Source organism: Bos indicus x Bos taurus, chromosome 3, assembly GCF_003369695.1.
Source record: "Bos indicus x Bos taurus breed Angus x Brahman F1 hybrid chromosome 3, Bos_hybrid_MaternalHap_v2.0, whole genome shotgun sequence".
Classification (NCBI taxonomy): Eukaryota; Metazoa; Chordata; class Mammalia; order Artiodactyla; family Bovidae; genus Bos; species Bos indicus x Bos taurus.
In genome coordinates, this window is record NC_040078.1 from 104,088,475 (window position 1) to 104,113,806 (window position 25,332).

The 25,332-nt window shown below is 36.9% G+C and overlaps 1 protein-coding gene across 5 annotated transcripts in view; it reads left to right on the top strand.

Annotated features, from left to right (window-relative positions):
- FOXJ3 (forkhead box J3) overlaps positions 1–25,332 on the top strand; it is a 126,044-nt gene that overhangs the window by 78,505 nt on the left and 22,207 nt on the right. For 4 of the 5 annotated variants that reach the window (XM_027537622.1, XM_027537624.1, XM_027537625.1 and 1 more), the window contains one exon: positions 10,295–10,396. The exons of the other annotated variant lie outside the window; for it this stretch is intronic. In XM_027537622.1, the coding sequence (XP_027393423.1) occupies positions 10,295–10,396 (102 nt within the window). The remainder of the gene's footprint in view (positions 1–10,294; positions 10,397–25,332) is intronic. 5 annotated transcript variants of the gene reach the window in all.

The window sequence follows — 25,332 nt, forward strand, 5'->3', positions numbered from 1 at the left end:
TGAAATATTAATGTATGTCACAAATTTTTGAAGAAAGAAGAGTTTTTAATGTAAGAGAAGCAATTTTTAAAAATGCACGTAATAGTATCTTCATGTCTTAAAGGAAAAGTAAAGCATGATTGTTATCTCCAGCCTAGTATTCTTAACACAATTGTCTGGACTATCTTCCTGTTCCCTCCATTTACTTGAATAAACCTCTGTTCTCTTTTGTCCATTGTGGTATTACTTTTTTCTTTTCTTAATCCTTGAATATGTATCAATAAATGCCTTTCATTTTCCTTTTTCTGTTTTCTTTCATCATCTTACCATGTTTTCTTTATTTATCATAAAGTAGACATGAATACCTAAAAAGAATTATTAATAAAGTTTAGCATGGTGAAGATGAATGGGCTCCATGACTAGGATTCCTGTGTTTTCCTTCTGGCCTTACTATTTACATCTTTTGTGACTTTTGGCAAATTGTTAGAATTTTTGAGCTTCAGAATCCTCAACTGTAAAGGAAAAGGATAGAAGTCTTAACAGCTGCCATGGACTAAATGTGTTCCCCTAAATTCATATGTTGAAACCCTAATCCCAGTGTGATGGTATTTGGAGTTGAGGCCTTTGCTAGGTAATTGGATCAGGACTGTGAAGCCCTCATAAATGGAATCAGCGTCATAATAAGAATAGGCCAGAGAGCTGGCTAGCTCTTTTCTGCCATGTGAGAATACCAATGAGGATACCTGCAAAAGAGCTCTCACAAGAACCTCAGCATGCTGGTACCATGATCTTGGACTTCCAGGCTCCAGAACTGTGAGAAATAAATTTCTGTTTTGATAAGCCACCAGTTTATGGTATTTTGTTATAGCAACCTGAATTAAGATAACAGCATAATAAAAATATAATTGAGTTTATGTGGTAGATGTTTTTTAAGAATTTTATGTATATTAAATTATTAATTTTTATAGCAAATCCAAATGATGAAAGTGATAGACACAGATGTTAATTTGTCTAAGGGTACAAAGGACAGTAGTAAGTACCAAGGCCAGAATTACGAACTCAGTCTGCCTTAAGGGTCTGTGCTGTTTACAGTTGCACCACACTGCCTCCAGTATTTGCTGTGCTGAAGATCATAGCACTCAATCAGATTTCTTTTCATCTATACATATCTTATTATGAGATAATGGGCTTTATTTATTTTTGGATCTGAATACTAATTTTTTTATTTAATGCTATTTAAAAGTATTTTTAAGTCAGTTGATATACAACATTATATTAGTTTCAGGAATATAACATAGTAATTCAATATTTTTATAGATTATACTCCATTTAAAGTTATAAAATAATGGCTATATTGCCCTGTGCTATACAATATACCTTTGTTGCTTATTTATTTTATACTTGGTAGTTTCTCTTAATCCCATACCCTTTACCTTGCCCCTGCCTTCTTCATTCATCTCACTGGTAACACTAGTTTGTTCTCTATATCTAAGAGTCTGTTTCTCTTTTGTAATTTATTTTTGTTTGTTTTTGAGATTCAGCATATAAGTGATGACATAGAATGTTTGTCTTTGACTTATTTCACTAAGCATAGTACCCTCTGAGTGCATCCATATTGCTGCAAATGGCAGAATTTCATTCTTTTTTATGACTAATATTCCTTCATACACACACAGATTTATATATATATATATATCTCATTTCTTTATCCAGTCACCTGTTGAGGGACACTTACATTGCTTTCATATCTTGACTTGTAAATAATGCTGCTATGAACGTTGGGGTGCATGTATCTTTTCAAATTAGTGTTTTCGTTTTCTTCAGGTATATACCCGGGAGTGGAATTGCTGGATCATATGGTAGTTCTTTTTTTATTTTTTGAGGAACTTTCATATTATTTTCTATAGTGCTGTACCAATTTACAATCGGAGAAGGCAGTGGCATCCCACTCCAGTACTCTTGCCTGGAAAATCCCATGGATGGAGGAGCCTGGAAGGCTGCAGTCCATGGGGTTGCTGAGGGTCAGATACGACTGAGCGACTTCACTTTCACTTTTCACTTTCATGCATTGGAGAAGGAAATGGCAACCCACTCCAGTGTTCTTGCCTGGAGAATCCCAGGGACGGGGGAGCCTGGTGGGCTGCTGTCTATGGGGTCACAGAGAGTCACGACTGAAGTGACTTAGCAGCAGTAGCAGCAATTTACAATCTCACCAGCAGTATACTAGGGTTCCTTTTCCTCCACATCCTTGCCAGCATTTGTTTGTAGACTTTTTGATGATAGCCATATTTACAGGTATGCAGTGATATTGTGATTTTGATTTGTGTTACTCTGATGATTGGTTACTTGTTAAGTATTGTTTCATGTGCCTGTTGTTCATCTGTTTATCTTTTCTGGAAAAGTGTCAATTCAGATCTTTTGCACATTCTTTTAGTTGGGTTGTTTGTTTTTTTTGATGTTGAGTTGTTTGAGCTTGTTAATATATTTGGGGTATTAACTCCTTATTGGTCACATCATTTGCAGATGTTTCTCATATTTAGTAGGTCTTCTTTTTGTTTTGTTGATAGGTCCTGTTTGTTTACTTTTGCTTTTGTTTTTGCCTTAGGAAACAGACCCAAAATAATAATGCTATGATTTATGTCAATGAATGTTCTACATATAGCCTTTTCTAGGAGATTTATGTTTTTTGGTCTTACATTTAGTTTTTAATCCATTTAGAGTTTTATTTTGTAATAGAGTTTAAGTTTGTAAATGATGTAAGAAATGTTCTAATTTCTTTTTACATGTAGCTTTCCAGTTTTCCCAGTTTTTCATGTACTGAAGAGACTCTTCTATTGTACAATATATCCTTGCCTCCTTTATCATAGATTAATTGGCCATAGGTGTATAGGTTTATTTCTGGGCTCTGTTCTGTTCCATTGGTCTTTGTATCTGTTTTTGTGCCAGTGCCATGCTATTCTCATGACTGTAGCTTTGTAGTATAGTTTGAAGCCAGGGAGTGTGATTTCCCAGCTTTGTTTTATTTTTCCCCCTCAAGATTGCTTCGGCAAGTTAGGATCTTTTGTGGTTCTGTATAAATTTTAGGATTAGTTATACTTCTGTGAAAAATGTCATGGGTATTTTGATGAGAATTGCATGAGGGCTGTAGATTGCTTTTGGGTAGTATGGTTATTTTAACAATATTAGTTCTTCCAGTCCATATACATGGGATATCTTTCCCTTTCTTTGTATATATCTTTCGTTTCCTTCATCAGCATTTCATAATTTTCACAGTATATGTATTTCATTTCCTTATTTAAGTATATTCCTAGGTGTTTTTACTGTTTTTGATGCAATTTTAAATGGCATTTTCTTGCTTTTTCCTTCTGATAGTTCATTATTGGTGTCTAGAAAAGCAACAGATGTCTAAATATTGTATCTTACAGCTTTACTGAATTCATTTCCTAGTTCTGAGAGGGTTTTTTTTTTTTTTTTTTTGGCTACAGACTTTAGGGTTTCTATATATAGTATGATGTTATCTGCAAATAGTGACAGCTTTACTTATTACCTTCCAATTTTTTCCTGTCTGATTCCTGTGGTTAAGGCATCCGGTACTATGTTAAATAAGAAATGGCAAAAGTGTGAATTCTTAGCTTATTCCTGATTTTAAAGGAAAGGTTTTCAGCTTTTCACTATTGAGTATTGGCTGTTAGTTTGTCATGCATGGCCTCCTTTATGCTGATATATTCTTTGTATACTAACTCTGATCAGAGTTATCATTGTATCATAAGTGAATGTTTAGTTTTGTCACATGCTTTTTTTGTGTCTTTATATGTTGTTGAATTTGGCTTGCCAATATTTTGTTGAGTATTTTTGCATCTATATTCGTCAGAGATACTGGCTTGTCATTTTCTTTTTTTGTAGTGTCTTTGTTTGGTTTTGGTTCACCAGATCTCTTCATTTTGAGAGAACCCACCACATTTAATCTATATCTATATATGCGTACACACATATATATAATTCTCATAAATACTATTACAAATGACAACAAATTACTATATAATTAAAGCAACATGTTAGAGCAAGCAGTGGTAACTAAAGTGACTCAAAGTAGAAAATGCTTCTGTGGGAAGGCCTATAGGAAGAGGAGTAAGACTTATAAATTTGATGCAGAAGTATAACTTTTTTACATAGAAAATAGTAAAAGATTGGGGACTAACCTAGTTGGTTCAGTGTTTAAAACCCTGCACTTCCACTTCAAGGGGCACAGGTTTGATCCCTGGTTGGGAAACTAAGATTCTGAATTGTTACACAGAGTGGTTTTGTTGTTTGAAGTGAACTCTTACCACTTGCCTTTCTCTCTCAGGCTGAGTCTGAATGAGGGAGGCTTTAGTTAAAGGTATATATGGGCAGAGGAAGGAATGCAGTCTGCATACTCTCAGAACTCTTAGAACTGGAAAACATTTCAATGGACAAACATATACTGAGTGTACATTGTGTGGGAGGTACTACATGTTGCCTCCATGAGATACATTGAAATATAATTTCTTGAGAAATGCTACTCATTTTTGTAGACCAGAAAGTGTTTCATAAGGGATTATTTTGATCAATGGGTAGGATTTACTTTTTTGTTTTTTAACAGTATTGTTGGAGATAGTTTATGTACAGCTAATTGAATGTTTAAAATTTACAGTTTGAGGATTTTTGTCATGTGAAGTTATTACTAGTTGACGGTATGAACATTTCTTTCACACCCAAAGTTTCCTCATTTCCTGTTGTAACTTGTGCTTCCCGCCAGTCTTGTCCCAGACAACCCGATCTGGGGAGAATTAACATCTTAACAATATTATTTCAAGCCATGAAAGTGTGATATCTTTCTATTCATTACATTGTTAATTTTTCTCAGGAATATTTAGTTTTCAGTGTAGAGGATTTGGATGTTTCCAGTTCAATCATGAATATTTTAGATTTGGATGCTATATGTTTAAAGTTCAGTTTTTTGCTGCTAGTGATAAAAATGTAATTAATTTTTGTACATTAAACTTGTATCCTGCAATCTTGTTAATTCTAGTATTTTTTAAAGATGCCTTGGAATTTCTATAATTATGTTAATAGTTTTCCTGTGTCTTTCCTTCCTCCTCCTCTGTCTATTCCTAGAACCTTACTGCAGTGATGAGAATCTCTCATTTCAAGTCTTTACTTGAAATGAGAAAGTGGGCATCCAGCCTTATTTCCATTCTTAGGAGGAAAGTATCCAGTCTTTCACCCCTAAATATGACATAGTCTGTAGGGCTTTTGTAGATGCTGTTTATCAGATTGAGGAAGTTCTCTAGTAAGCCCAGTTTATTGAGTTTTTATCATGAATGGGTGTAAATTTTTTTAACTGCTCTTTTTGTTCTTTTGAAGTGATTATATGACTTTTCTTTTATTCTGTTTGAGTGTTGAATTACATTGATTGCATTTGAAATGTTGAACTTGTATTCCTTGGATGAACCCTTACTGAGTCATGATATATCATCCCATTAACGTATAGTTGGATTCGTTTGCTAATATCTGAAGGATTTTCGTATCTGTGTTCATGAGGGATGTGGATACAACAAAAATCAGGTAGTCAGAACATTAAAAGATTATGTTCAAGAAAACTAGACCTCTCAAGTTAATGAATTTAGCACTTTTCTATGTATGGGAAGATGCAAGAGTCTGGGCTCATTGAAATCATTCCTTTGATAGATTATGCACCTTAGTATCTAGGGTCAGTATCCTGTTTTTCTCCATCCTGAATCGCCTCAGGGTGCACAGTTGACGGTGGCTGCAGTGGCTGATGGCTTGATGGCCTTATCATCTTCTGTTTACTGATTTGACAGGTGACATTTTTCGTCTCTAGTAATATTGGCTAGATTTTGATATTAGGGTTATGCTAGCCTCATAAAACTGATAGGGGTATATTCCTTCTATTTTCTGAAAAATTAATTGACTGGTAGATTGATATATCTTCCTTGAATATTTGAGAAAATTCATCAGTGAAATCATCTTGACCTGAAGCTTAAGATTTTTTTATGTGTGTGGAGGCTCAGCTTGTAAAGAATCCGCCAGCTTCGATGCACGATACTGGATGCTTGGGGCTGGTACACTGGGACGACCCAGAGGGATGGTATGGGGAGGGAGGAGGGAGGAGGGTTCAGGATGGGGAACACATGTATACCTGTGGTGGATTCACTTTGATGTTTGGCAAAACTAATACAATTATGTAAAGTTTAAAAATAAAATAAAATTTAAAAAAAAAAAAAAAAAAGAATCCGCCTGCAATACGGGAGACCTGGGTTCGGTCCCTGGGTTGGGAAGATATCCTGGAGAAGGGAAAGGCTACCCACTTCAGTATTCTGGCCTGGAGAATTCCATGGACTGTTGTAGTCCATGGGGTGGCAATGAGTTGGACACAACTGAGCAAATTTCCCTTTCAGTTTCACTTTTAATAGTTACTTTGTTATGGGACTGTCACATTTTCTCTTTTTATTCCAGTTTTGGTAACTTATGTTCTTAAGGAATTTTGTCCCTTGTATCTAAATGGTTATATTTGTTAGTATAGAGTGGATCATAATATTCTCTTACTTTAATATATATAGAGTCTGTAGTAATAACTCTTTTCATTCTTGATATTGATTATTTGTTTTCTCTTTTTTCTTCATTGGTATAGCTAAAGGTTTGTCAATTTTGTTAGTCTTTTAAGAATCGGGTTTTGTCTTTAAAAGATTTTTTTTTCTGTTGGTTTTCTGTTTTTATTTCTATTTTTATCTTTATCATATACTTCTTTTTTATTTCTTTCTCAGTTCAGTTCAGTTCAATCACTCAGTCTTGTCCGACTCTTTGTGACCCCATGGACTGCAATACACCAAGCTTCCCTGTCCATCACCAATTCCTGGAGCTTACTCAAACTCAGGTCCATCGAATCGGTGATGCCATCTAAACATCTCATTCTCTGTCGTCCCCTTCTTCCACCTTCAAGCTCTCCCAGCATCAGGATCTTTTCAAATGAGTCAGCTCTTCGCATCAGGTGGCCAAAGTATTGGAGCTTCAGCTTTAGCATCAGTCCTTCCAATGAAAATTCAGAGCTGATTTCCTTTAGGATGGACTGGTTGGACCTCCTTGCAGTCCAAGGGACTCTCAAGAGTCTTCTCCAACACCACAGTTCAAAAGATCAGTTCTTTGGCACTCAGCTTCCTTAATAGTCCAACTCTCCCATCCACATATGACTACTGGAAAAACCATAGCTTTGACTAGACGGACCTTTGTTGACAAAGTACTGTCTTGACTTTTTAATATGCTATCTAGGTTGGTCATAGCTTTTCTTCCAAGGAGTAAGCATCTTTTAATTTCATGGCTTCAGTCACCATCTGCAGTGATTTTGGAGCCAAAAAAAAAAAGTCTGTCACTGTTGCCACTGTTTCTCCATCTATTTCCCATAAAGTGATGGGACCAGATGCCATGATCTTAGTTTTCTGAATGTTGAGTTTTTAGCCAGCTTTTTCACTCTTCTCTTTCACGTTCATCAAGAGGCTTTTTAGTTCCTGTTGACTTTCTGTCATAAGGGTGGTGTCATCTGCATATCTGAGGTTATTGATATTTCTTCTGCAATCTTGATTCCAGCTTGTTCTTCATCCAGCCTGGCATTTCTCATACAGTACCCTGCATATAAGTTGAATAAGCAGAGTGACAATATGCAGCCTTGATGTACTCCTTTCCCAATTTGGAACCACTCTGTTCCATGTACAGTTCTGTTACTTCTTGACCTGCATATAGGAGGTAGGTCAGGTAGTCTGGTATTCCCATCTCTCTCAGAATTTTTCACAGTTTGTTGTGATCCACACAGTCAAAGCCTTCAGCATACATAGAAATAGATGTTTTTCTGGAACTCTCTTACTTTTTCGATGCTCCATCGATGTTGGCAATTTGATCTCTGGTTCCTCTGCCTTTTCTGAATCCAGCTGGAACATCTGGAAGTTCATGGTTCACGTACGTTGAAGCCTGGCTGGAGAATTTTGAGCATTGCTTCACTAGCGTGTGAGATGAGTGCAATCGTCTGGTAGTTTGAACATTTTTTGGCATTGCCTTTGGGATTGAAATGAAAACTGACTTTTTCCAGTCCTGTGGCCACTGCTGAGTTTTCCAAATGTGCTGGCATATTGAGTGCAGCACTTTCACAGCATCATCTTTTAGGATTTGAAATAGCTCAGCTGGAATTCTGTCACCTCCGTTAGCTTTGTTCATAGCTTTGCTTTCTAATGCCCACTTGACTTCACATTCCAGGATGTCTGGCTCTAGGTGAGTGATCACACCACTGTGGTTGTCTGGATCCTGAAGATCTTTCTGTTTTTCTGTGTATTCTTGCCATCTCTTCTTAATATCTTCTGCTTCTGTTAGGTCCATACTGTTTCTGTCCTTTATTGAGCCCATCTTTGCATGAAATGTTCCCTTGGTATCTCTAATTTTCTTCAAGAGATCTCTAGTCTTTCCCATTGTATTGTTTTCCTCTATTTCTTTGCATTGATCGCTGAGGAAGGCTTTCTTATCTCTCTTTTCTATTCTTTGGAACTCTGCATTCAAATGGGTATATCTTTCCTTTTCTCCTTTGCCTTTAGCTTTTTTTCTTTTCTCAGCTGTTTGTAAGGCCTCCTCAGACAATCATTTTACCTTTTTGCATTTCTTTTTCTTGGGGATGGTCTTGATCCCTGTCTCCTGTACAATATCATGAACCTCCATCCATAGTTCTTCAGGCACTCTCGTCTGTCAGATCTAATCCCTTGAATCTGTTTGTCACTTCCACTATATAATTGTAAGGGATTTGATTTAGGTCATAACCTGAATGCTTTTTGGTTTTTCCTACTTTCTTCAATTTAAGTCTGAATTTGGCAATAAGGAGTACATGATCTGAGCCACAGTCAGGTCCCAGTCTTGTTTTTGCTGACTGTATAGACCTTTTCCATCTTTGACTGCAAAGAGTATAATCGGTCTGATTTCAGTATTGACCATCTGGTGATGCATGTGTAGCGTCTTCTCTTGTGTTGTTGAAAGAGAGTGTTTGCTATGACCAGTCCATTCTCTTGGCAAAACTCTGTTAGCCTTTGCTGTGCTTCAGTTTGTACTCCAAGGCTAAATTTGCCTGTTACTCCAGGTATTTCTTGACTTCCTACTTTTGCATTCCAGTCCCCTATGATGAAAAGGACATCTCTTTTTGATGTTAGTTGTAGAGGGTCTTGTAGGTCTTCATAGAACCATTTAACTCAGCTTCTTGGGCCTTAGTGGTTGGGGCATTGACTTGTATTACTGTGATATTGAATGCTTTGCTTTAGAAACGAACAGAGATCATTCTGTCTTTTTTGAGATTGTTTTTGAGGGTATTAACTTCAGCGTGCTGATTATACAGGATCACTACCACCACATCTGTGTCCCAGGGTTGCAGGGAGAGGGAAATAGAATGGGGGATAAGCAAATTCTTTTCAAAGACATGACCCAAAAGTTGCACACTTCACTCTTGCTCAAATCCCATTTGTCACACCTTAGTCCCATCAGTGCAAGTAGTTGCAAATGAGGCTGGAAAAGGTGGTCTTTAGCTGGGCACTGATGAATTAATGACTACAGAGATCCATTACTAAAAGGTAGAAGAGGGAGGGATTGGCATTAGGGGACTATTAGCAGTATCAGCTACAGAAGTTTCTCTCTCATTGTAAACTCATTCCATAGCCCATGGTGATTATCAGGTCAGTGGGTGTGTGCTACGTCACTTCATTTGTGTCTGACTCTTTGCAACCCTATGAATGATAGCCCACCAGGCTCTTCTGTCCATGGGATTCTCCAGGCAAGAATACTGGATTGGGTTGCCATTTCCTTCTCCATATCCGGTTGCTGCTGCTGCTGCTAAGTTGCTTCAGTCGTGTCCGATCTGTGCGACCCCATAGACGGCAGCCCACCAGGCTCCCCGTCCCTGGGATTCTCCAGGCAAGAACACTGGAGTGGGTTGCCATTTCCTTCTCCAACGCATCAAAGTGAAAAGTGAAAGTGAAGTCGCTCAGTCGTGTCCGACTCTTAGCGACCCCATGGACTGCAGCCCACCAGGCTCCTCCGTCCATGGGATTTTCCAGGCAAGAGTACTGGAGTGGGGTGCCATATCAGGTTAGTAGTAGCCTATTAAAATATAGTAGAAGATAATTCAGCAAGGAATTTATTTTCAGAAACAAAGTACAAAACTGGATGTTGGAGAATTTTGTGAAATAACTTCAAATTGTGTTAAAGTTGGTGGTTTTATGAGCTAATAATTATTTATTTTGTTCTTGTATTTTAGGCCTCAACTCCATATAGCATAGATTCAGATTCTTTGGGAATGGAGTGTATTATTTCGGGAAGTGCCTCTCCAACTCTGGCAATCAACACTGTGACTAACAAAGTAATTCTTTTTTTTTGAACATTTTTGAAATGTCATTGATAATACATTTTATTCACTTATATAGTAACAACAGGTTTCTTTATGGTTGAGGTTCAAGAAGATATCAGTTTGACCAAACCATACATGGCAGTTTGAAAGCTGAATCCTCAATGCTTTTTAGCTTTACGTAAGTTAGAAGTAAATAAATAATGCTCTGGAAAATTGAAAAATACTTATTGGGAAGCTCTATATTAAATCTAAATTCTTGACATTTCCGGTCCCAAAAACTTTTTTTGAGTACAGCATTTTATTGAATCAGTTTGTTTCAATATCATTGGTTACCCCTCTAAATATGTGATTTAAAAAAAGATTGACAAAGTCCCAGGGCATCAACTGAATCCAGTAAGGTAAATAGTTCAGGCAAACTTCTGGAGTTGATTTGAATGTTGGTCAACATCTTTCATGATATTCAAGTCTAGGTACATACCCAGAAATAATATGAGGTAGTCTACTGCAATTTTTTCTTTTTTAGACAAGGGTCAAAACTTTGTGCCAGCTCATTATTAAGTATACCTGCTGCTGCTGCTAAGTCACTTCAGACGTGTCCAACTCTGTGCGACCCCACAGACAGCAGCTCACCAGGCTCCCCCGTCCCTGGGATTCTCCAGGCAAGAACACTGGAGTGGGTTGCCATTTCCTTCTCCAATGCATGAAAGTGAAAAGTGAAAGTGAAGTCGCTCAGTCGTGTCCCGTGTCCGACTGTTCGCAACCCCATGGACTGCAGCCTACCAGGCTTCTCTGTCCATGGGAGTTTCCAGGCAAGAGTACTGGAATGGGGTGCCATTGCCTTCTCCAAGTATACCTAGTGGGATACAAATATCTCTTTGTATCAAGAGATATTTGAAATGAAGGTAATTTCTTAACTTCATATCTCAAAACCCTATAAAGGCTGTGGGAGGTTCATGAAGTAACTCAGTTCTGTGCATTTGTTTCCTCCTTACTGGACAATGATGGGCACCTTGAGGATGTATATTTCCCACACTTGTACTCATATAATCTGTCAGTCTTGCTTTTACCCTCTCCTCTTGTTTCCCTTGTTTTCACTTGCTCTGTTTTTTTATCTCTCATGCTTGTACTCTCTTGTGCACCTACATAAACACAAACACATACACATACTCAATTGCTATATGTAGTATCTTTCTATTTGTTAAAGTTAATGGACTAACAGAAGACAGGTTATATCAGAGTCAGATTTCTAATTTAGATAGGGAACTGGCAGCTGAGATAAAGAGTAATAATTTTTGTCAGATAACAATATACAGGCTGATGGCATCAGAATCACTTAGGAGAGGGGTGAGTATGTTAGTGTGTATGTTTGTTTGGTGATGGTAGTAATTCCTAGATTCCATTGCAGCCCTACCAAATCAATTACTTTATCTTTATGGAGAGGACCCAGAAACCTGTACTTTAAAAAATCATCCCTGAGGGTAGCCAGCTAGACTTGAGTATTTCTGGTGAAATCTATGGGCTGGAATCAGAAGTATCCAGTACTGTTCTTTGCAGTAGTCCAAGTAGGAGATACTGAGTTCTAAACATGGAAGTTGTGGCTATTAGGAAACAATTAGAAAATAATAATGCTGAGACTTCATGACTATTAGGAGCTGGAGTTTTTGGACTTCTACTTTCAGATATGATAGAATAGCTAGTATCAGATTAACCCTTCTCCCTATCTATATAAAATTACCACTCCATCCCCCACCCCCTGCCTACCAGTTAAAAAGAGGGGAGAGGCATTGGAGAAAAAGATAGAATTTCAGAAGTGAAAATCTCAATAAAAAGGGTAGCACACTGAGATAAGCTATTCATATTTTCCTTTGGGACGTTTCCCACTTCTCAGTGCATGGCATAGGGGCTGAACAGAAAACTGCAAACCTTGAGCAGTCATTGAGCTAGGGAGGTAAAAGCTGAAGTTTGAGGTTGCCAAAGAGCCAGGGCTTAAGGACCATTATCCTGAGGAATCTCAAAAGTGAACCTCAACTTTTAGCAAGCAGTATCCACTTAAGGCTTTTGCTGACCACTAACCTGTGTGTGCTTGGACTCGGACACAGACAAATCAGGTAGAGCTGGCACTAGCCAGGATTCAGCAGTCTCACAGAGAAGGGGGAACAAAAATTGTAGTTTTTCCAGAAGGGAGCTATGGTAATCACCCCAGTATTTCAGATCGATAATTCGGAAAGATTATATTCTATGAGTAAGAGCAAACCAAAAATAACACCAGTTTCAAACTGTTATTAGCGTGGTATGCTAATCTACTTGCCAAAAGGAAACTAAATTCTTTCTGGAAGATAACATATCCTCAGCTTTTTCAAGTTTTCATAAGTAAGGTCTCATTTTCAGGAAAGAATTGTCAGACATTCCAGGAAACAAGACCAAATAATTAAATGCCAAGACAGGGGAAAGAAAAGGATATCACAGTATCCACAAGTGATCTAGATACTGATTTTTAAATAACTGTGACTAATATGTTGAAGAAAATAGGCAAATTATAGAAAATTTAATTGGAATCTGTGTGGAAGAATCAAGAGAACTAAAAAGTATAACAACTGAAATTAAGAATTCAATGGATGGGTTTAAGAGAAGATTAGACCCACCAGAGGAGAGAATCAGTGAACTGGAAGATAGTACAAGATATGCATACTGACGCATGATGGAAAATCCTGGACAATTCATAAAATTTAGGAGATAAATGGGATATCGGGAAAAGCTCTACTGAACTTGCCATTAGGGTTCCAGAGGAGAAGAAAAGGAAATAGAGAAGAAGCAGTGTTTTAATTTTTTAAGACTGATAAAAGATAACACAGTACAGATTCAAGAAGTCCTGAGAAGCTCAGGAAAGACCAATTAAAAGAAATCACTATTAGGCAAATAAAAATCAAACTACAGAAAAACAAGAATTAAAAAAAAAAAACAACTTAAAATCAGGAAAATAACAGGCAACTTTAAAGAAACACACTGAATTCTGAATAGAAATGATAAAAGACACCACCAGAATGAACTTTTTGTAGTGCTGAAAGGAAATACCTGCTAACCCAGAATTCTCAAATTAGAATTTCTATGAAAAAGGGTTAAAAAATAGTCTTTTACAGAAACAAAATGTGAGGGAATGTTACTAGTTCACCCATATTAAAAAAATTAAAGGAGGTTAATTTTTCACATAGAAGGAAAATTGCCCTGTGCAGAAAAGAATGAAGAAAACCAAAAGAATATGTATGTCAGTAAATAGAAATATGTATTCAGTGATTAAAACAATAGCAGTGCTGTTGTATAACACAATGATTTGGAGTCTAAAATGCTTGCAGAAGTTAAAAAGTGCATGACAGTACTAGGGTAAGACAGGAAATGCATGTACTTAATGTCTTCACATTGTGTGGCAAGTAGTAAAAGTACTAACTCAAAGACGTGTAGCAAAATAGAGGGTACTGATTCTTAATACTTCAGTATATATCAGAATAACTAGGAAGGCTTGTTAAAAACTCAGATTCCTGGGCCCTACTCTAAGAATTTCTGATTCTCTTAGTCTGGATTGAGATCTGAAAAACTGCATTTCTTTGAAGTTCTCAGATATTGGTCTTGTATTGGTTCAGGTTGCTTGCCTTATAAACCACTGGTCTAGCTTACTACAAGAATAGTAAAAGAATATTACCAAGTAAGGAAAAATAATAAATCCTTGATTAATCCAAAGTATCCAAGAAAGGAGCAAAAAATGAACAGAGAAGAAATGGGAACACAGGAGAATAAATAGTATTTAAATCTAATTGCATTAGGAAATATGTTAAATGTAAATGCACTGAATATTCAATTTAAAAGCCAAAGAATCTTTTCTGACCACAATAGCATGAAACTAGAAATCAACTGTAGAAAGAGAAATGAGAAAAGAAAAAAAAGATTACATGGCAGCTAAACAACCAGTGCATCCACAATGAAATCAAAGAAATTTAAAATACCTTGAGACAAATGACAAACAACCATACAAAATCAATGGGATGCAGCAAAGCAGTTCTTAGAGGGAAGTTCATAGTGATATAGGCATTCCTCAGAAAAATAAGAAAAGTGTCAAACAACCTACCACCCAAAAGAATTAGGAAAAGAATAAACAAAACCTAAAGTCAGCAGAAAGAAAGAAATAGTAAATAGAAATTTTTTTAAAAAATAGGAAAAAATAAATAAAACCAAGAACTGGTTCTGTGAAAGGGTAGACAATATAAATAAACTTCTGGCCAGGCTCACCAAGCAGAAGAGAGGACCCAAACAAAGTAAGAAGTGAAAGAGAAGTAATAACTGATACTGCAAAAACACAAAAACCCATAAGAGAATACTTTGAACTATACTAAGAAATGGACAAGTTTCTAGAAAAATACACCCTACCAAAACTGAATCAAGAAGAAATACATAATATACCAGAAGTGAAATAGAATCTGTGAGAAAAAAAAAAAAAAGAGAGAAACTCACTGCAGACAACAGTCTAGGACCAGATGGCTTCACTGAAGAAAGCTACCAACCATACCAAGAATTTATACCAGTCCTTCTCAGACTCTTCCAAAAGATTGAAAAGGCGGGGGGAGAACTCTTCTAAAGTCATTCTATGAAGCTCTTATCACTGTGATACCAAAAACAGACATAGACAATAACAAAAAATTACAGGACAATATCTTTGATTCATATAGATGCAAAAATTCTCAACAAAATATTAGTAAGCCAAATCGAAGAATACATAAAAATTCTTAGGTGGCTCAGAATCTGCTTGCCAATGCAGGAGCCACAGGAGACGTGTGTTTTTATCTGGATTGGGAAGATCCCCTAGAGAAGGAAATAGCTACCCACTCCAGTATTCTTGCCAGGATAATCCCATGGAAAGAGAAGTCAGGCGAGCTACTGTCCCTGATTGTGAAAGAGTTGGACATTGCTAAGCTGAGGATGATACTATGATCAAGTCGGATTCATCTCAGGGTCACAAGAATGGATCAGTATATGCAGTATATTTTTAAAATCGCTATACTATTCAAAGCAGTCTACACACTTAATGTGATCCCTATAAAATTACCCATGATGTTTTCCACAGAACTAGAATAATCCTAAAATTTATGTGGAACCATAAAAGAAACAGAATTGCCAAAGTAAACCTGAGGAAAAAGAACAAAGCTAGAAGCATAACCTTCCCAGACTTCAGACAATACTGCAAAGCTGTTGTAATCAAAACAGCATGATATTGACAGAAAAACATACATATGGATCAGTGGAACGGAATACAGAGCCCAGAAATAAATCCACCCACCATAGTCAATTAATCCAAAGGTCCATCTAGTCAAGGCTATGGTTTTTTCAGTGGTCATGTATGGATGTGAGAGTTGGACTGTGAAGAAAGCTGAGTGCCGAAAAATTGATGCTTTTGAAGTGTGGTGTTGGAAAAGACTCTTGAGAGTCCCTTGGACTGCAAGGAGATCCAACCAGTCCATTCTGAAGATCAGCCCTGGGATTTCTTTGGAAGGAATGATGCTAAAGCTGAAACTCCAGCACTTTGGCCACCTCATGCAAAGAGTTGACTCATTGGAAAAGACTCTGATGCTGGGAGGGATTGGGGGCAGGAGGAGAAGGGGATGACAGAGGATGAGATGGCTGGATGGCATCACTGACTCGATGGACGTGAGTCTGAGTGAACTCTGGGAGTTCGTGATGGACAGGGAGGCCTGGCGTGCTGCAATTCATGGGGTCGCAAAGAGTTGGAGACAACTGAGCAACTGAACTGAACTGAAAGAGGCAAGAATACACAATTGAGAAAAGATAATCTCTTGAGCAATGACAGAAAGGGAAGAGGAACTGAAGAGCCTCTTCATGAGAGTGAGAGAGGAGAGTGAAAAAACTCACTTGAAACTCAACAATAAAGAAACTAAGATCATGGCATCTGGTTCCATCACTTCATGGCAAATAGATGGGGGGAAACTGGAAGCAGTGACAGATTGTATTTTGGGGAACTCCAAAATCACTGCAGATGGTGACTGCAGACATGAAATTAAGGACACTTGCCCTGTCTTGAGAAAGAAAAACGGAACTGGAGGAATCAAGCTCCTTGACTCAGATTATACTACAAAGTTAATTAATCAAAATAATATTGTACTGGGACAAAAATAGAAATATAGATCAATGGAATAGGATAGAAAACCCAGAAATAAACCTTTGCACCTGTGGTCAATTAATCTATGACAGAGGAGGCAAGACTATACAACAAACAAATGGTGCTGGGGAAACTGGACAGCTACATGTAAAACAATGAAATTAGATCATTTTTTAACTCCATACAGAAAAATAAGCTCAAAATGGATTAAACACCTATTTGTAAGACTGGATGCTATAAAATTAGAGGAAAACATAGGCAGAACACTCTCTGACATAAATCACAGCAATATATTTTTCATTCCATCTCCCAGTATAATGGAAATAAAAGGAAACAAATGGGACCTACTTACACTCAGGAGCTTTTGCACAGCAAACAATAAATAAACCGTAAAGACAACCCACAGATTGGGAGAAAATATTTGCAAATGATGTGACAGATAAGGGATTAGTCTCCAAAATTTACAAAGAGCTCATGACACTCAACAGCATCAAAACAACCCACTCAAAAAATGGACAGAAGACCTAAATAGACATTTCTCCAAAGAAGGCATACAGATGGACATTAGGCACATGAAAAGATGTTCAACGTTGCTAATTACTAGAGAAATGTGAATCAGAACTACAATGAGATATCACTTCACACCATCAAAATTTCACAAACAGTAATTGCTGGAGAAGGGTAGAGAGAAGGGAACTCTTGTACACTGATGGTGGGAATGTAAATTTGTACAGCTACTATGGAGAAAAGTATAGAGGTTCCTTAAAAACTGAAAATAGAGCCACCATGTGACCCTGCAATCCCACTCCTAGGCATATATCTGGAGAAGAATGTGATCCAAAAGGATACACGCACCCCAGTGTTCGTTCATTGACTGTTTACAATAGCCAAAACCTGGAAGCAACCTAAATGTCCATTGACAGAGGAATGGATAAAGAAGATGTGGTATGTATATACAGTGAAATACTACTCAGTTGTAAAAAAGAATGAAATAATGCCATTTGCAGCAACATGGGTGGACCTAGAAGTTATCGTGCCAAGTGAAGTAAGTCAGAAAGTTCTAGACAAGAATCCTATGATATCACTTACATGTGGAGTCTAAGATACGACATAAATGAACGTATTTGAAACAGACTGACAAATGTGAAAAAGTTATGGTTACCGAAGTGAAAAGAGAGTGGGGAAGGGATAAAACAAGAGTTTTGAATTAGCAGATATACACTACTATATATAAAGTAAATAAACAACAAGATCTTACTGTAAAGCTCGGCGAACTATATTCAATACCCTATAGTAAAGTATAATGAAAAAGAATGTGAAGAAGCATATATGTGTGTGTGTGTATAACAATCACTTTGCTGCACACCAGAAACTAATACAACATTGAAAATTAAAGAACTTCAATTTTTTTAAAATGCTAAAATTGTCAGATGGGATGGAAATACAAAAATTAAACTATGTTCTACTTATACAAGATAAATTGTAAAAGAAAGAAGACACGTCACTAAAAACAAAGATTTATTTTTGGAAAAGGACCATTTCAGTAATTAACTGTAACACTACTAAATTTGCATATGCTTAATAACAGCCTCAGAACCTGGCAGGACTGAAAGAAGAAACGGATGGATCTTTGACCAGTGAGGTGGGTTTTAACATGTCTCTGCTGCTGCTGCTTAGTTGCTTCAGTTGTGTCCAATTCTGTGCGACCCTATAGACGGCAGCCCATCAGGCTCCTCTGTCCTTGGTATTCTCCAGGAATCTCCAAGAATACTGGAGTGGGTTGCCATTTCCTTCTCCAATGCATGAAAGTGAAAGTGAAGTTGCTCAGTTGTGTCCAACTCTTAGTGACCCCATGGACTGCAGCCTTACCAAGGTCCTCCATCCATGGGATTTTCCAGGCAAGAGTACTGGAGTGGGTTGCGATTTCCTTCTCCATAACATGTCTCTAGAAATCATAAAACAGCAGATCAATACCAAAACACAAAAATCAGACAAATCCTATTCAAGATATTTAAAAGAATTGAACTACAAAATTAGGAAATTTGACTCAACTGATATATAGAATGTCTTATCCAACGGTTGTAGAATAGACTTTTTTTTAACGTATGCATGGAATAATTACCAAAATTGATCATGTTATACTGACTTGTGCTAGAGCATTAAAGTGATTCTCAGCAAATTTCAGAAACCAACAACATACAGTGAGTATTTTCAAATGCAGTGGAGTTAAAGGTAGAGATAATAGCAAGGACGTAATGAGAAAATCACCCAAAGTTTGCAAAATAAGCAATATAGTTACACAACCCGTGGATCAAGGAAGAGTCATTACAGAAATTAGAAAATAGTTGGATTGATGAAAAACAGAAATATGAAATATCAAAGCCTGTAGAGCACAAAATACTAGCCTCAATTGCATGTAGTAGAATACAATAAAGATGGAATGTTAACAGTTTAAGCATCTAGAAAAAGAAGAGCAAAATAAATTCTAAGGAGGAGGACATAAAAATAGAGGTCAGTGAAATAGAAAGCAGGTGTACTGAAGCCTGAGTCAACAAACAGACATTCACTTCTTTATAAAAGATTAATAAAGTAGATAATTTGTTTCTAGCCAAGGTGGAAGAGCAGGGTCTAGACTTAATTTGTTACTTCAGACAACTGAAAAAATAGACAATGTATATCAAACAATGGTTTTCAGGAGATTGGGTCTTAAAGACAGTTATCCCCTGAGAAATGGTGAACAAAGTGAGTCCTGTGGTTGTACTTACTAGATTACTGCCTGGAGAAAGTTTCCAGGACACAAACTGGAACTAGAACCAGGAGAACTTGGTGGCTGGCGTTGCCAGGGCGGCATGTCAGAGGAGAGAGCTGCACAGAGAGGAATTTCAGAGTTACACAGAGGGTTCCTCTTGAGTCTTCCGGACTGTCGCCTACCAGGCTCCACAGTCCATGGAAGTTTTCCAGGCAAGAGTACTGGAGTGAGTTGCCATTTCCTTCTCCAGGGGATCTTCCCAACCCAGGGATTGAACTTGGGTCTCGGGTCTCCCACATTGCGGGCAGACGCTTTACTGTCTGAGCCACCAGGGAAGCCCTATTAACTGGGTATTTGAAGGTAATTATTGAGACTGAGGAAAGAACCACCTGAAAGTATTGGTGTCGGCAGTCATTGACATTCAATGGGCCAGAAGTAATTACTGTTCCCACCACAGTGAGATGCTTTGTAATTCAGTCTTTTGCCCTCGTAATGGAACAAAATTGGCCCTAGTTTAAAATACTGATCTGGTCCTACTTATACACTTTAAAAGAAAAACCCAGAAGGCTCAAACTGTTTTAAAGTAATAGCCTTTTTCAAATTAATTTTTTTTTTTCCAAATACAATTCAAAGCCCATAAATTCACCCTTTTAAAGTTTACGGTCAGTGGTTTTTGGTATATCCATAAGGTTGTACGACCATTAATTATCATCTAGTTCCAGAACATTTTCATTACTCCCAAAAGAAAATTCCATACCCCTTATCATTCATTTCCCATCTCCTCCATCCCCTGGTAACCATTAATATATCTTCTAAAACTGTATTTGCATATTCTGGACCTTTCATATAAGTGGAATTGCAGAATATATGGCCTTTTATGTCCAACTTCTTTCACTAAATACATTTTCAGAGTTCATCCATGATATAGCTTGTAACCATATTTCATTCCTGTTGTCAGATAATTTAACTTTGTCCCAGAATAAAGCCCAAGAACATTTATAGGAATATAAAAATATAGCACTTAATAATGTAAATTCACAGTAGTCCAGCATTCAATAAAAAGGCCGTCAAAAAAGCAGTAAAAAACAGTCCATAATGAGAATTACCAGTCACTCAGAACTGACCCAGAAATGTCACGCATGATAGAACTAGTAGAAGAGAACGTTAAACCAGTTACAACGAGCCAAGACATGCACTAACCTAAAAGTGTCCGTCAGCAGATGAATGGATAAAGAAAATGTGGTACGTAATTTATAATGGAATAATGCTCAGCCATGAGACAGAAATCCTGCTATTGGTGACAAAATGGATGGACCTTGAAGGCTTATGCTTAGTGAAATAAGTCAGGTAGAGAAAGAAAATACTATATGATGATATTACTTGTATGTGGAGTCTTGAAAGGCCAGACTCAGAAAAACAGAATAGAATGGTGGTTACTGTGGGCCTAGGGGGTGGGGAGAAATGGGGATATGGTCACAGGGAGTTTTTTTTTTTGTTATAAGATGATAAAGTTTTAGAAATCTAATATATAGCTTTGTGATTACATGCATGGTAATACAGCACTGTTATATACAGAAAAGTTTCTGGGAAATTAGATCTTAAATGTTCTTGCCATTAAAAGGAATGATGATCCTGTGAGGTGATGGAGTTGTTAGCTAACGTTGTGATGGTAGTGATTTTGTAATATATATCAAACTACACCTTAAACTTACACAATGTCATATGTCAGTTATATCTCAATAAAGCCTGAGGCTAGGAGTTAGTGGGAACTGTTATTATATTTTATGGAAGTTCAGGTTGAATATGTATATAGACACTTGGAAGACATTTTAAAAACCCAAATCAAAATCTTTAGGGATAAAATTTATGTTTAGGGAAAAATTATGTTTGAGTTGAAAAATAAGCTAGATGGGAGACCTCCCTGGTGGTCCAGTCATTATGACTGGAGTCATAACACAGAGTATTAACTGAAGTTATGACCCGGAGTCAATCTGTTTAAGAGATAACTATGTAAAGCAAAAATTCCAAAAACAAATTGTGGATTTGTAACACATAAAAGTAAAATATATGACAGTCATAGTGTTCAGGCAAGGAGAGTAGAAATTAGTTACGAAAAAAGAAAAAGTTTAAAATTCAGGAAGTCAGAAGTAAAGCTGTCACTCACAGATGACATGATTGTTCATACGGAAAACTCAAAAGAATCTATAGATAAACTGTTAGAATTAAAAAATGAATTTACAAAAGTGTCAATATTAGATCATTGTTGGATTTTGTAAGTCATTCGTATTTCTTTGTATTAGCCATAGACAGAAAACAAAATTTGGAAGATAATGCTTACATTAGCATTCAAAAGCATCAGGTATAGAGATACCTTGTTTTATTGTGCTTTGCTGTATTACCCTGGCCAGATACTGCACTTTTTACAAATTGAAGTTTTCTGGCAACACTGTGTTGTCAGCTGATGGTTAGTTTTTTTTTGTTTTTGTTTGAGCTAATAAAGTACTTTTAAATTAAGGTATGTACATTGTTCCTTTAGACATAATGCTGTTAACACACTTCATAGAATTAGTACAGTGTAAACATGACTTTTTTATGTACTAGGAAGCCAAAAAAATGGTGTGACTCACTTTATTTTGATACTTTCTTCATTGCAGTGGTCTGAAACCAAGCCCACAATATCTCAGATATCTAGGATTGAATGCAAGACAAAAAAAACTATAAAGAATTCCTAAGAGAATAAAGGGTATAAATTAGTAGATATGTAGTTTTTGTAAAGAAGATTATTGTAAAGAAGTCAGTAGATTTAATATCCGAGTCAAAATTCCACAATGCTTTTTTTAGGAAAAGGAAGTTAGTAGAAAATGAACAGCTAATTTTGAAATATAAATGAGACTCCAGATGGGAAACAGTAATTGAAGAAAATATTGAAGATAAAGGTAAAAGAGGATTTATACTTCCAGATATCAAGAGTAAAGCTATAATAATTGAAAGTGTAATATTAGCATAAGAACAGACAGACAGACTTATGGAACAGAGTTCAGTGATGTCTTTCAACAAATGATGCTGAATCAGTAGTAAAGTGAGATTTTTTGTTCACAAAAATCAATTTCAGATGGATCAGAGACCTTAATATAAAGTTCTCAATTGTGTGAAAAAAACCCCAAATTTTTAAAAATGGAATGAAAGAAGTAATAAAGATTAAGAGCTGATACTAATGCTGTATGAAACAAAGCTTATGTAATCCTTGAGCTAAATTTGCTGCAAAAGGATAGAAAAGGATATATACATAGTATGAAACTAATCATTAATGGTAGCTGTCTGTATAAAGGTTACCTGTAACAGGAGATAATGTGGATAACTAATGACTGGCTGGTGAATGATGATTGGGGGAGTTTATGAGCAGGCCTTTGGTGTGCCAGTATGTTCTATGTCAGTAGTTCTGTGATCTGTGGACACCTGACTAACAAGTACTCTTTTTGGGATTCCATGAGAATACTAAAATATTACTTGCCTTTTTCTTTGTTTTTGTGTTTTCATGGATGTAGCAGGAGCAATACAGGTAAACATCAGCGCAAGGCAAGGCAGTACTGACTGTGCTAGTACTCACTGTATTCTTCACAGCCACACACCCTTCAGATTGTGGGGGGACATAACGTTTTACCTCAGAATATCCTTGGTGATGCAGGAAAAATAATTTTATTAAAGTATGACCTTTGAGTACATATCTTTTTAAGAGTGTGCAGTGAAGCTGCAGTCCATGGGGTCACTAAGAGTCGGACACGACTGAGTGACTTCACTTTCACTTTTCACTTTCATGCATTGGAGAAGGAAATGGCAACCCACTCCAGTGTTCTTGCCTAGAGAATCCCAGGGACGGGGGAGCCTGGTGGGCTGCCGTCTATGGGGTCGCACAGAGTCGGACACGACTGAAGCGACTTAGCAGCAGCAGCAGCAGCAGCAGTGAAGTGAGAAGTATGCGTAAAACACGGTGTGATGGCTTCAAGGAAGAGCATTCATGTTGAACTAGCTGCTCTGTTAATGGAGATGTGATTTTACTTGAAAGACCAACTGACACTATTACTCATATTTGAGTACTTGGCAGATATTTTCTTGAAAATGAATAAGCCTCTCACTTCAAGGAAAACAATTAACAGTGTCTCTTGCCAATAGTAAAAGTTGAGCTTTTAAGCAAAACACATAAGTTTGGAAAACTTGTATCCACTGCAGTGAGTCTGATAACTTCACAGTCTTTTCCAGTGAGATTATTGGTGATGTTAACAAGTGTGATGTTTTGAAATACGTCAGTATTTGGAAGATCTGCAAAGCTTCGTGAACAGTATTTTTCAAATGATCAATGTATAGTGTTATAAAATCATAAATGATGCATTCAGAATACAAAGTGGAAAGTGGATTATAATGCAGAAGAGTATGATAATTTATTCATGTGGTTTCAGGTTCTCCATTGCAACTAATCTTTTAAAAATCGCCATTTGTTGTATTTTAGTGTCGTATCAAAAAAGACTAAAGTTATCTGAAAAAGCTATTAAAATATTCTTCCCTTTTCCATATGTGTGTGTGTGTGATGCCGGGTTTTCTTCCTATCCTTCCACCTGAACAACATATTGCAACAAATGGAACGTAGAAGCAGATATGAGAATCTAGCTGTTCTCCCTTTAAGCCAGGGTTTGAGATTTACAAAAATGTGAAACAGTGACACCCTTCTAATTTTACTTATTTATTGAGAGAAAAATTTTTTATGTTATATAGTTGAGTTTGTGATTATTATTTTTAGATAAATAAATACTTAAAATTGTTCATTTCTGATACGCCAGTTATTGATAAATGTATCAAAAACTTGTTGACTGCTTAATTTTTAAGACTGTAAAATGCTTCTATGATCAGAGTTTGAGAACTGTTGATTACGTGAGTATGATTCTATGAATATGCCCATTTTTTAATTAACAAACTATAATTTGTATATTTACTCTATGTTACATTTTAGTAAATCTTATCTTCCTTAGTTGTGAGGATTTGTCTAAGATGATGGGAAGTATTTCTGGCTTGAGTAATAGGTAACAGCATAGACAGGAGAGAATGAGCAGCCAACAGAAGGACTATAGAAAGGATGGTTATAATTTGTTGATATTTTATTGTTTAAGAGCCTGTAAGGTTGATTTTTTTTAAAAATGAAATGTATACTGGAAATACCAGAAAAATCTTTGCCATAGTTTTATTTCCTCTCATTTTCCCTTATCCACTTTAATTAGTTCGTAGACATATAATTATTCCTAGCTGATGTGAAGGTGAGACAGTTTGGTTTTACCTGAAATATAGAGGCATATATGCCTCACTTCCCTGGTAGCTCAGCTGGTAGGAAATCCACCTGCAATGCAGGAGACCCCAGTTCAATCTCTGGGTCAGGAAGATCCCCTGGAGAAGGGATAGGCTACCCACTTAAGTTTTCTTGGGCTTCCCTGGTGGCTCATAAGGTAAAGAATCCACTTGCATTGTGGGAGACCTGGGTTCAGTCCCTGGGTTGGAAAGATCCCATGGAGAAGGGAACAGCTACCCACTCCAGTATTCTTGCCTGAAGAATTCCAGGGACAGAGGAACCTGGCAGGCTACAATCCATGGGGTCACAAAGAGTTGGACATGACTGAACAACCTTCACTTTCAGCTTTTGACAGATGAACATTGGGCTTGACCCCATTTTTAGTTTAGACAGAAGAGCGGTGATAGATCAATTGGTCATTAAATTCAGCAAGTATTATTATTTGTATACTGAGTAGAGAGCATAAGTGTAATGCTTACACTTATTTTGGGGGGAACTCAAGTTGCTAACAGTCTACTGTTGGAGAAACATTTGGGGAAGTGGCTAAGACTCTGAACTCCCAATACCAGGCCCAGATTTGGTCTGTGATCAGGGAACTAGGTACCGCATGCCATGTTAAAGATTGAAGATCCTACATACTGCAGCTAAGACCCTGCGCAGCCAAATAAGTATATATATATATTTTTCATTTAACAAGAATTAATTAG